General features: G+C 40.5%; 2 protein-coding genes across 2 annotated transcripts; one reads left to right on the top strand and one right to left on the bottom strand.

The window, feature by feature from the left end:
- Positions 1-399: 399 nt before the first annotated feature.
- Positions 400-5,597, bottom strand: prelid3a (PRELI domain containing 3A). The gene is made up of 7 exons (XM_062537737.1): positions 5,490-5,597; positions 4,519-4,687; positions 4,007-4,096; positions 3,726-3,796; positions 3,515-3,617; positions 2,704-2,781; positions 400-2,346 (listed from the first exon to the last, which is right to left on the bottom strand). The coding sequence occupies exons 1-6, from the start codon at positions 5,519-5,521 to the stop codon at positions 2,710-2,712; spliced, it is 537 nt and encodes a 178-aa protein (XP_062393721.1). The 5' UTR covers positions 5,522-5,597; the 3' UTR covers positions 400-2,346; positions 2,704-2,709.
- Positions 5,598-5,813: 216 nt separating this feature from the next.
- Positions 5,814-11,580, top strand: si:dkey-29h14.10 (uncharacterized). The gene is made up of 5 exons (XM_062537736.1): positions 5,814-6,097; positions 6,375-6,629; positions 10,327-10,392; positions 10,569-10,772; positions 11,108-11,580. The coding sequence occupies exons 1-5, from the start codon at positions 6,055-6,057 to the stop codon at positions 11,308-11,310; spliced, it is 771 nt and encodes a 256-aa protein (XP_062393720.1). The 5' UTR covers positions 5,814-6,054; the 3' UTR covers positions 11,311-11,580.
- Positions 11,581-12,059: the final 479 nt, after the last annotated feature.

Here is a 12,059-nt window from a genome sequence, read left to right as displayed (position 1 = left end):
CTACTAAAGAGTGTGATGGGGGCTATTTGTGGAATAAATTATTTGAAATCACTCAGCTTTGTGATCTTTTGTCTGCAGTTGAAATTGGACTTGTATCCAACTACTAAGTTTTTCACCTTCAGGCCAAACAAGTTGGCGTAGAACTGAAGTGACGTACAGTGTTTACTGAAGAGTTGCAGTTACTTGCGCAATACAACCTTGACTCTTCTGCCCTCTACTGGAGGAGAGCAATGAACATTCCCTTCCAATTATGCAAACTTTAGCATCAAATGCAGCATTTAATTCAGTTTCGAAAAGGATAGAAAATGTCTCGTATTGCTTTGACCATAGCAAGTTCCTATCTTGGAAAAAAGTGAAAAAATGTTATTGACAAGATGGGGCAGAGAACTTTTAGAGCTTTTGCTTTACTGTCAGAAGTTTTTTCAAAATCTTCATTGTGAAACCTCGACAAACAGAAGTCTTAAATTACAACAGCAGTCATTTCATTAACCGGTTTCAACATTGGTTTTGGTAAAGAACAGTTCAATGTTTCAAAATAATTATAAAATATCAAACATATATTAAGACTTAGTGCCATTCAGAATCAACACAAAGTAAACATAAACATTTCAGTAGCAATAACTGTACCACTAGTTTCTCATCATAACTGTGCATAGCATGTAAACAAAAATAAAGTGCTAATCCTCTGTGTTTTATGGACAGCATATTGGCAAATAAATCAACAGCATATTGGCAAATAAATAATTAAAGATGGAAAGTTCTCTGAACTAGATTTAGCAATTTAACATTAGTTTCTGAAAGTGCAAAGACATTTACTTCACATTAGTAAAAAGGAGACATTCTGACCATTCCGGCGATGGTTATCAGCACCAAATAGTTGAATCTGGATACATGGAGTACCTTAAGTCCCTCATCCAGGCCAATAGTGGAAGCGTCAAGGCTCTGTGTTTGTATCGCTCACCGAGGGGCTAAAGGCGCCAGGGACGCTCTAACCGCTGGTTTTACAAAACACTTAATCCTGCTGCTGTGCTGTCTCTACTGTAGCTGCCTGCTTTGTGCTACACTAGCAGCTGTTCCCTATAGGCTCCACAATATACCACAGGCCACATGGTTTGAAGAAAACCATTAATATAACATAAACATCACTCCTAAATAGCGCTGAAGTGTGAGTCATTTACCTGACCATTAAACAACAGAAGAGCCCGCAGGTTCAAATCACAAGCTCAGGCCTGTGTCGTGACATTACTACATTTTTAAAATTCTGTTTTGAACACACAAAATGTACCAATGCTCTATCAATACCCAGTGATTCCGAACTTCCACTGTTTCATTTACACAAATGCAATGGCATATCCTCCAAGTGATTAAAATTAGTATCAATTTAAGGACAAAGAATGTTGTCATCATCTACCTTGGGGTATGGGTCCATTCTAGTGCACCAATGGCACTGCTTTGAATCTGAAATTGCCATGCAGATAAGACAGGCTTATACTAGACATCAAAATGGCTGGATGTGTCTTGGTCAGAACAATCTGATGCTGCTACATACTGTTCCATATGCATTTTCTCACTCAACAGCACAATGACCGCAGACCTCTTCATGAAAATAAACGTCAGAATGCATTCTCTGAATAACTAAGATATCTAATGATTATCTGTGGTCATTTTATGGCTGCAATCTGATATGACATTTGGGAGCTGAGGCTAAATCAAATAAAAACCAATAGCAATTAAGCGATGACGGCATGGTCCAAACCAAAACAAAATTCAGCCAGTGTGGTATGCATAGCTATTCAGAAGTGGCAAAAAGTCCCTCTAAAATCTGACGATAGCCAGAGATGTAACAGGAAGTCCATTATGTATCGAAACTGACTATAGTATAGGACTGGATGTCAGTGCTGAAGAAAACCACTGTGCTGCTGCACAACATACAGTATCAGTGACTGTTCTGAAAATCACGGCCACAAAATATTAGAGAACATACTGGAATGCAGGTTTTTTTTTAACGAGATGTATCAGTGACTTCATTTGAACATTTTTTAAAGAACTGTGATCCACGATGATCATTACATCAGGCCGCAGCGTCTGTGGTTCAAATATGGCCTACTGCCCCCTCTGCCACTCCTGAAGGTAAAATCAGGTAAAATCATCTCCATGGGACTGAAGTGGCACTCACACACTCGCCCTCAAGTCCAGTGTCCATGACCTCCACAGGTTTACTGGGAGTGCACTTCTGCAGAACTGAGGCAAGTTACAGTCGGTTAGGCTAGCTGTGGTATCTGGAGGTGCTTCTGTTCTTTTGCTAATGTTGAGGTTCCTTGGCTTCTGGTGGACGCTGTTAAGGCTCTGAAGACACACACACAAGGGAACACACACATACACAAACACACACACACACACACACATACACACACACACACACACACACACACACACACAAGGTAACACACACACACACACACACACACACACACACACACACACACACACACACACACACACAACTGGTTATTTTGCAGGCAAATGAAGGAAGTAGGAGGACAGAGAGTATACAAATACAAAAACTACACACACATACACAGATACACCCTCACACACATACACTCATAACCACAACATATTGTATGTATACAGTCAAATTAAGAAAAGGTCTCATGTCTATATGCAAAGTGAAGTCAAGTTCAAAATTAGAACTTTAGTTACCCATGTTTAGCACAGGTCACAAAGAGGAACTTTCTCCCGTTCTGAATTTTGAATGATCCACTCAATTGCATCCCAGCCCTACAGCAAACACAAAAAGCAAAGCAATCGCAAAATCAGTTGACATGTTTTGCATCATCGTTGACATGTTTTATCTATCTATTATTATCTGCATACCAATGTGAGATTAGAGGCATTTTTAAACATATAGCCCTTGTGAGTGCCTCATATTTCTGAAACATTATTCATTAAGTATTTCATATCCAAGTGTACCAGGGACTTCCAAAGGGCATAAAGACAAAGAAGGTCACAGTCCAGCCCACCTTCATATGACTAGTATCCGTCTAGTCATATGAATAGTGTCTTGGGCATAACATTTTCCTCTAAAAACGTCAAAAGTGTTCTGAATTGTGACCACTATGTGATTGCTGGACTGATTGTGTCATCTGGGCAAAGGTGAAAGCCATTTTTGAAAGCCACAATTAGCTGCATGTCCGGTGTGTGGCCATGAAGGGAAGAACATGGGAAAGCTGAAGGAGAACCTAAGTGGTGGTGGCCTATACAAACGCAGCACGAGAGGTTCTCTATGAATCCCCCATTTCCTCTTATTAAACAATGGAAAAATGTCCACACATCGTATGTCGTCAGCGGACGACTGAGCTGTGATGACTTCCATTTATGAGTTTCAGTTTCAGTTCACTTTTCTGTTTGCAAAACTGACCTGTTTTCAGAATGTTTCACAAAGGAAATGGCATCACAGGAAAAACAAATAATGCCAATCAAAGTACTGTGGAGTAAAGGCTTGTTTAAGTACCTTTCTGGCGTTGGCAGACATGCTGAGGGCCATCAAGCCTTCAAGGTAACTGCTGAGGCTGACGCCTTTCACTGTGATTATGGCCTCTTGTGTAAGAATGGTGCTGCAAAAACAGCATTATAAAGAAATAAACAACATTTTAGCATTGTTCTGTACAGATAAAAAAAAAATAACAGATATGTTCCCAGTGAAGTGATTTCATATGTCTTACACATCAGGGTTGTCTGGGTGAGGTCTGTAGAGGAGACGTTCATCAACGGACACAAGATTGGTCAGAGTAATCTGAAGAGTGAACAAAATGTGTACAGTTAGCTGAAAAGAAGGGAAATCTTCCGGCAAGTTTGTTTTAGATGTGCCACACCCAAGATGCACACATGCTAAATCCTTTGTGTAGTCATGAAATTGAGTAGTATGTGTTTGTAATGTTACACACATGTCCTCCTAGAATAAACACAGGCAAACTGGGTGCATTGTTCAGGCTACATCACTCACATTCGTGGAGCACAGCTCCATCTTCTTCTCGTTGGGGTCCACAATGGAGAGCTCTTTCACATAGGTAACTGTTCGATTTGTCCCCAAAATCTTAAGTATAAAAACAGACATAATGGAAATCATTCCAATATCATCTACAAGGAGAGTGGAGACTTTTTTACTGAAAGGAATGGTGTGTGGTTCAACACAAATTATCTGCACTTTTTCAGCAATTGTCAGTGTCATTCTACTAACAGCAGACTGCAGTGTCAACAAACAAATTATTATAATATAGTAATTACACCCTCTGTAAAGTATAAATGCCTTATTGGGGCATACATATTTCTAACAAATATAAATGACAAATATAAATGAGGTGAAGTACTTATATCGTTAAAACGATTTAATGATGCGATGAAAAACATTTTATCTGAAACATTTAAGTTACTTTATTTAAGATTTACATTACATGAGAATCATAGACGCTCGTTGACATGCCACAAATTGCCTTAGGCTACTATCCAGTCACTGACCGCTCGGACGATGCCCGGTAGGCCCCACTCTGTGCTGAGCAGCCGGTGGCTGTGAAGACGACCGTCTGTGTCCAGTTTCCTGTCCAGGACATCCACTCCTACGACACTGGGGTTCATGGGATTGGGGTACTTCCTCATGGCTGCCTTGATCACCGTCTCCCAGGGGTAGCTATGAACAGAAAAGAGCAGACATTGGCATCAGCTAACAATCCTCTATTCTCATCCTCTCTTCCTGTTATAATACATTTACTAACAATGGCTGCAGTCACACTTGCATCTGTACTAGGCTATTTCCTTGTCATATTCTCTCACCACATTCTTTTCTTTTCAAACTAAATGTAATTAATTTTAGTGAGTATAATATTAGGGTAATACGCTACATTTGACATTTGCATAGCAATACTTGTTTAAAAGGCAGTTAAGCTATCATTTAGCCATATTAGTACGGTGTTGCAATTGTAAATGTCACAAAAACGCATTTGTATTGATGTGTGATACCAAGGAGACCATGCAGCCTCTATGCGGTGTCAAGATTACAATCACAGACAATATCTGAGATGTTGAATCAGCACTGATTTGTCTTGTTGACTTGTTTGTCGGTGTCTTTCTGGTCACATTAGATGTGCAATGCCATAGTTTCCTGAAATGATGTTATCCCAAAATATCTAGCATAAGGGTCAAGTTAACTTCAATGCCATTAGCCTCTGCGTCCTTACATCTGCATGTACACATTATTGGTCATAGTAAAACGCCAAGCAATATATTCACCGTCCAATAACACTATCGTTCGAGGAATCTGGAACATCCACTTATCATTAGCACTACTGCTTTCTCAGCAATCAGAAAGATAAGAATGACAATCATTATGTCGCTAGTTCAAGTAGCATTAGCTGATTTATTCTTGCAAATAAACAATGCCAGCTTCATCATAGTACAGTAGAGTTAAGCTTTGGCAAGCTACTTAACGTTACCTGAATATATGTTCTGTACTCCAAATTTTCATGTTGCAATTTTTACTCTTCTCCTCTAAAATCTTTTGGTAGCAGGTCCAAATTCAATATATTTCAGCTACCGGTAACGACATCTTCACCGGGGAATTAGCATCTTTCTCCGTAAGCTACAGGAATAATGGACCCGCCCAGGATGACGGTGACCAGTGAGTGGTGAGTTCGCACCGGTGGATGCTGCGTGAGGCTGCGCAAACCCCTCCCCCCCCCTGCACTTGTCTAGACCGGACATGCAATTTACCAGTGATCATATTATTTACAGGCGTAAATCGAATATTGAACAAATATATTTCTTGATTACCTAGCTTACTCAAAAGCACTGGTCGGCTGCCACACACGGAGAAGATCAGAGAAGGGAAAGTACAGTACAGCACGTGCATGGCAGGGAATTTCCGAAGAAGAAATTTCTAAAGTCCCTCCCAAAACTACATATGAGTAGGCTAAGGTTGTAGGGTTAAACCGAAGCCTTCGTTAATAAAGTCTCTGGTTAAACTGTGGTTAAATGCAGGGATTCTTCTGACGCCCATAAATGGATCTAACATTAAACGCACCCAGTGGCTTCGTTCCCCCTGGTAAGTAGCTACGTTCTATCAGTTATTTCTAGCTTTGACCAAAGGTGAATAGTTCGTTGAGACTGAGATTTGAGATAGTGACACAACTTTGAGTCAGATAGACACAGTACAACGTCCTTAGGATTGAACATATACATGTCTTTACTTTGTTGTGACTAATTAATTGAGACTCTCTTTTCTCTCTCTCTCTCTCTCTCTCTCTCTCTCTCTCTCTCTCGCTCTTGTTGTGCGGACGCGCGCGCGTGTGTGTGTTGATTTACGTCATCCTCTCGAACAGAGAAGCAATTAAGAGGCCAGTTGTTCACTCTCAGTCAGTCATTGGCACCCTGCCTGGTTGAAAAGATGACAACTTATCTGTTCCACACACGGACCATTACAAATCATGAAGTTGGAGTTATTACGTCTCAACCAACACCGACGCAAAAAGCTTCCCAACTAATTCAGATCGTCTTACGGAAAGGTCGGCATGCATGCTTGCAGTTCTACCAGTGCCTGGCACATTGTAATCCGGATCTGTCTGAGAAACTAACAGGTAGGTACCCCTTGCAGTTTAGCCTACTTATGTTGTGTATACGCTGAGAATTACACATTTTCCATTGAGAATATCGTCGGCATAGGTTTTAGTTTCCCTACCATTTCTACATCAGTTTTATTGCTAGGCTAGGCCTATATAACATTTCTATGATTTTCTGCTACTTTACCTCAGTTATGGAAGCATATGAGTTCCATAATTCAAATGAGAATGCATTCTGCAGTATGCAATTCTAAAAGACATTACATTAGGCAATTGCTAATTCATTATGCAATTTAATATTACAATTTGCAATACTTTCTTTCAAAATGCATTTTAATATACAAAGTGACAATGCAATCATCAAATCAATTTGATTTATTTTGGTTAAAAATTTGAATAAACATGGATTGAATTGCATTCCATTTTGCCATGGTACTTTAGTCTCAAAATTCAAATGGCAATTCATTTTGCATTTCAATTTTCAATATTCAGTTTCATCTTTTAATTGTCAATTACTTTTGCAATGTAATGTTCAAAATTCAATGTAGAATTGAATTATTTTTTAATTTTTTAATGTATTTAATTTTTTTTTGAAAATGGTTTTAAAACAAATATTGAAAACATTTTGAATATTTTTTGGCAAAAAGTTTTGCCCAGTTTGCAGAAATAGCGCCCCCGTTATTGCATAGCACTTTGTCACGCTCTTTGTGTCTCAAAATTCAAATGGCAATGGCAAACGCGATTCCAAAACACATTGCAATCTGTCAGTCCTCCATCACCCATGGCGGGAACTACGTCACGTCCGTGTTTATCTCGCATTGGTCAGTTTTCTCTTTAAGGCGGGTCTTAGGCAGGGCGGCTGACGGCCTCCAGGTAGAGAAGAGAACGTAAAAGAGAAATTGTCGCTGACACAGTAGCCTACTGTTGAAGGTGATGGGCAAAAACAGTCGCTCAGCTACTGAGGGAGGCAGGCGTGTGTGTGTGTGCTTGCGGAGACCTTGATCCGACCGTACGCCACCCCCTCCAGGAGCGTGTATCAGGGTGAAGCGTTAAAAACAGCACACAAGTAGCCAGGGGAGCTGAGGGAGCTGGCAGCCCAGGGCCCTGGAGCTCATATCTGGGTGGAGCGTTTGCCCCTCTCAGCCCGGAGGACTGCTCCAGATTAACGACCATAGACAGTAAGATAGGCTACTGACAGGGCTAACACAGGGCTACTAACAGGGCAGGGCTGTTAATTACAGGGCTACATCGTTTCATTCACACTCAGGCACTCCTGGTCTGACCACGACCGCCGGTCCAGCTACAGCCTGCACTGTCAGGAAGTCAAGGAAGCGTATAGCCACGTCCTGAGATATCGATGGCTTTGCCCCAAACGAGGAACGTGCATCGTTCTTTTCACAAATACACCATATTTTTAAGCAAATAAAGTTGTTTACTTAAGATTACAGCGTTTTATCAACGTTTGGTCCGCGAAAATATTCTCGCTGCACCGGTAGGGAAACCGCCGTCATGTCATCCGGCACAAGCTTCCATGGTACACTGCTATCATAAGCATTACGGTTCCCCATTGACTCCCATTGATTCTGACTGACCATTTCGAAGGAAAACGTTATGTGCTGAAACAAACGCCGCTGACATATGATAGTAACCATTTCACTTTGATAATAACCTACATTTTTGTCCGACATAATACAGCAAGAATTTCGAAATTTTATCGACGAAATTTTATCGGTTACTATCATATGTCAGCGGCGTTTCGAAATGGTCAGTCAGAATCAATGGGAGTCAATGGGGAACCGTAATGCTTATGACAGCAGTGTACCAAGGAAGCTTGTGCCGGATGACATGACGGCGGTGGTAGGGAATCGGTTGCGAGACTCGGTGAGACGTGATCCCATCCCACTGGATTGTTGTTTGTACAAACATTCAACATCCAAAACTATAACTGAAAAACGTCGACATTGACGAATGTAATACATTTGTGCTACGTTATAAAAATAAAACGTAGACACTGATTAAAAGATGCACTTGCTAATTTGTGCTACATTCTTATCAACGATCAGTGAAAAACTACTTCCTCGTTTAGGGCAAAGCCATCGATATCTCAGCAAGTGACTACGCTTGCTTTCTGGTCCTGACCAAACGTTGATAGAACGCTGAGTAATCTTAAGTAAACAACTTTATTTGCTTAAAAATATGGTGTATTTGAGAAAAGAACGATGCACGTTCCTCGTTTGGGGCAAAGCCATCGATATCTCAGGACGTGGCTATACGCTTCCTTGACTTCCTGACAGTGCAGGCTGCAGCTGGACCGGCGGTCGTGGTCAGACCAGGAGTGCCTGAGTGTGAATGAAACGATGTAGCCCTGTAATTAACAGCCCTGCCCTGTTAGTAGCCCTGTGTTAGCCCTGTCAGTAGCCTACTGTCTATGGTCGTTAATCTGGAGCAGTCCTCCGGGCTGAGAGGGGCAAACGCTCCACCCAGATATGAGCTCCAGGGCCCTGGGCTGCCAGCTCCCTCAGCTCCCCTGGCTACCTGTGTGCTGTTTTTAACGCTTCACCCTGATACACGCTCCTGGAGGGGGTGGCGTACGGTCGGATCAAGGTCTCCGCACGCACACACACACACGCCTGCCTCCCTCAGTAGCTGAGCGACTGTTTTTGCCCATCACCTTCAACAGTAGGCTACTGTGTCAGCGACAATTTCTCTTTTACGTTCTCTTCTCTACCTGGAGGCCGTCAGCCGCCCTGCCTAAGACCCGCCTTAAAGAGAAAACTGACCAATGCGAGATAAACACGGACGTGACGTAGTTCCCGCCATGGGTGATGGAAGACTGACAGATTGCAATGTGTTTTGGAATCGCGTTTGCCATTGCCATTTGAATTTTGGGACACAAAGAGCGTGACAAAGTGCTATGCAATAACGGGGGCGCTATTTCTGCAAACCGGGCAAAACTTTTTGCCAAAAAATATTCAAAATGTTTTCAATATTTGTTTTAAAAACATTTTCAAAAAAAAATTAAATACATTAAAAAATTAAAAAATAATTCAATTCTACATTGAATTTTGAACATTACATTGCAAAAGTAATTGACAATTAAAAGATGAAACTGAATATTGAAAATTGAAATGCAAAATGAATTGCCATTTGAATTTTGAGACTAAAGTACCATGGCAAAATGGAATGCAATTCAATCCATGTTTATTCAAATTTTTAACCAAAATAAATCAAATTGATTTGATGATTGCATTGTCACTTTGTATATTAAAATGCATTTTGAAAGAAAGTATTGCAAATTGTAATATTAAATTGCATAATGAATTAGCAATTGCCTAATGTAATGTCTTTTAGAATTGCATACTGCAGAATGCATTCTCATTTGAATTATGGAACTCATATGCTTCCATACTCAGTAGTGTTCCTATAGCAGTCTTATAATAGGATACTTCTATAATATGACCCAACTCCAAGATATAGCCTAGTGTCACTATCAAAAAATCCTTTTGGATTTTGGAACCAAAATATTGGAATCCTATAGGATTTTGTGATAAGGGATAATATTATTATAATATTTCTGTAAACACTGATTCATATATATATATATATATATATATATATATATATACACATATGCATATATATATATATATTTTTTCCGTAAGGGTCAAGGGTGGGGTTATTCTGCTTCATAACGGCTTTATTATCCTTTATCTAGGCTTTACTGTAGCCACACCATCAAAAACTATTGACAAACAGCCATCCAGGAACTACCTATCTACAGGTAGGCCTACGTTTTCCTAGAGGACCATTTTAATCTGTCAACAGCTATTGTGATTGCATGAGCACATAACTCTTGAACAGACTCTTTACACACTTCAGGTGTGAGTGTGGGTGTTTGCGTGGAGCCCCCTTCACTCTTAAAGGTCATTGTTAAACAATGTGTACTCTTCTCCACAGTGAAGTCCGAAGATTACACAGAACAGTCCACTTCTCAATGTTGCTCCTCTCCAGAGAGGAAGTTTACTCCTCACGCACCAGCCTACATCATTAACATTCACAACTCAAACTTAACTCACTGTGTCTTTGGGAACCAGAGTAGCCAAATAATTTCCACTGAACAGGAGCATCTCGTGGCTGAAAGACAAGACTATAGCTTACAAGGTGAGGATTGAACATATGAACATTATCACATTAATGTCCTCCTTAAGTATAGACTCTTCCAGTCCGTTCCTATTGGGTTTGTAGTTTGAGCGTTCAAAATCAATGCAGACAAGTTGTCCATTACCATTAGCTCAGTGTTGTTTTCTGTAACATTGGGAATGCCATGAATGCACACATTGGTTTATCTAGTTGAAAGGGTCTATAAAATACATTGTTTATCGATTTCTATGTTTAATGATTTGAATTAATTCATTGAGGGCATGTTTCAAATACAAATGTTTATAGGTGCCTATATCACTTTTAAGGATAAACTGTAACTTTTCCCCCCCTAACAGATACTGTAAGAAGCATTCCGATAAGTGGCCAGCAGGGAGCAGCAGAGATCTCTGGCGAACCTCACCATATCCAGGTCCAACATGCGCATATGGAGTATGTCATCATTGGCAATGAGAACTCAATGGTGGTCACCGCAACACAAGCTGAAGAAGATGGAGAAGAGGATGACAGTGAGGAATACCTCGAAAGTTCTGATGGTTGATTACAATATTCCAACCAGATCTACTGGATTGTGATTGGACACTCTTTTGGTTTGATGTTGGTTTCAATGGAATACTGCACACTTTACAGTAACGGACTGCTGCTGCAGTCATATTCTGTATATATTAAGAGTTCAGAGAATTCTAGACACTTGTTGTATCCACTATTGTGGAAATACATTTCTTACCATAGTGGACGTTTCTGTTTCTTCATAGTATTCGATGAGAGGAATTGACATTCATCTTGCTCAGATCTTGCCTCACAGCTTCTGATGGTGGGCTGAGGCCAGACTGTCTGCCATTGTATTGGTCAGAACACTTGGTCCACAGAGTGGCTCTTTATTGCTCCTTCAGATATATATACAACATATTCCATCAAGATATATAATTTCCACTTCTGGTTGACATGCAGACATTTTCTAGCAAAAGCAATGAAAATTCAAGTCCTTTAAAGTGGCTGAATAAACTTAGTTGCCCCACTTGGCAAATAGATCTTCAGCCAATGTAAGCCTACCACAATAGGAAAAATAACAGTAGCAGACTGAAAATCATATTCTGTTGTTGGCTTGATTTTGGATTTGTCCAACAGATTATAGGTTCACATGCAGCAGTGCCCCCCAATCCCCCTCCCCTCATTCCCCCCTACACACACACACACACACACACACACACACACACACACACACACACACACACACACACACACACACACACACACACACACACACACACACACACACACACACACACA

The sequence above is a fragment of the Sardina pilchardus genome, chromosome 6, assembly GCF_963854185.1.
Source record: "Sardina pilchardus chromosome 6, fSarPil1.1, whole genome shotgun sequence".
NCBI classification, from domain to species: Eukaryota; Metazoa; Chordata; class Actinopteri; order Clupeiformes; family Clupeidae; genus Sardina; species Sardina pilchardus.
Note: the sequence above shows the minus strand (reverse complement) of the source record. Positions and strands in the feature narration are given on the sequence as shown.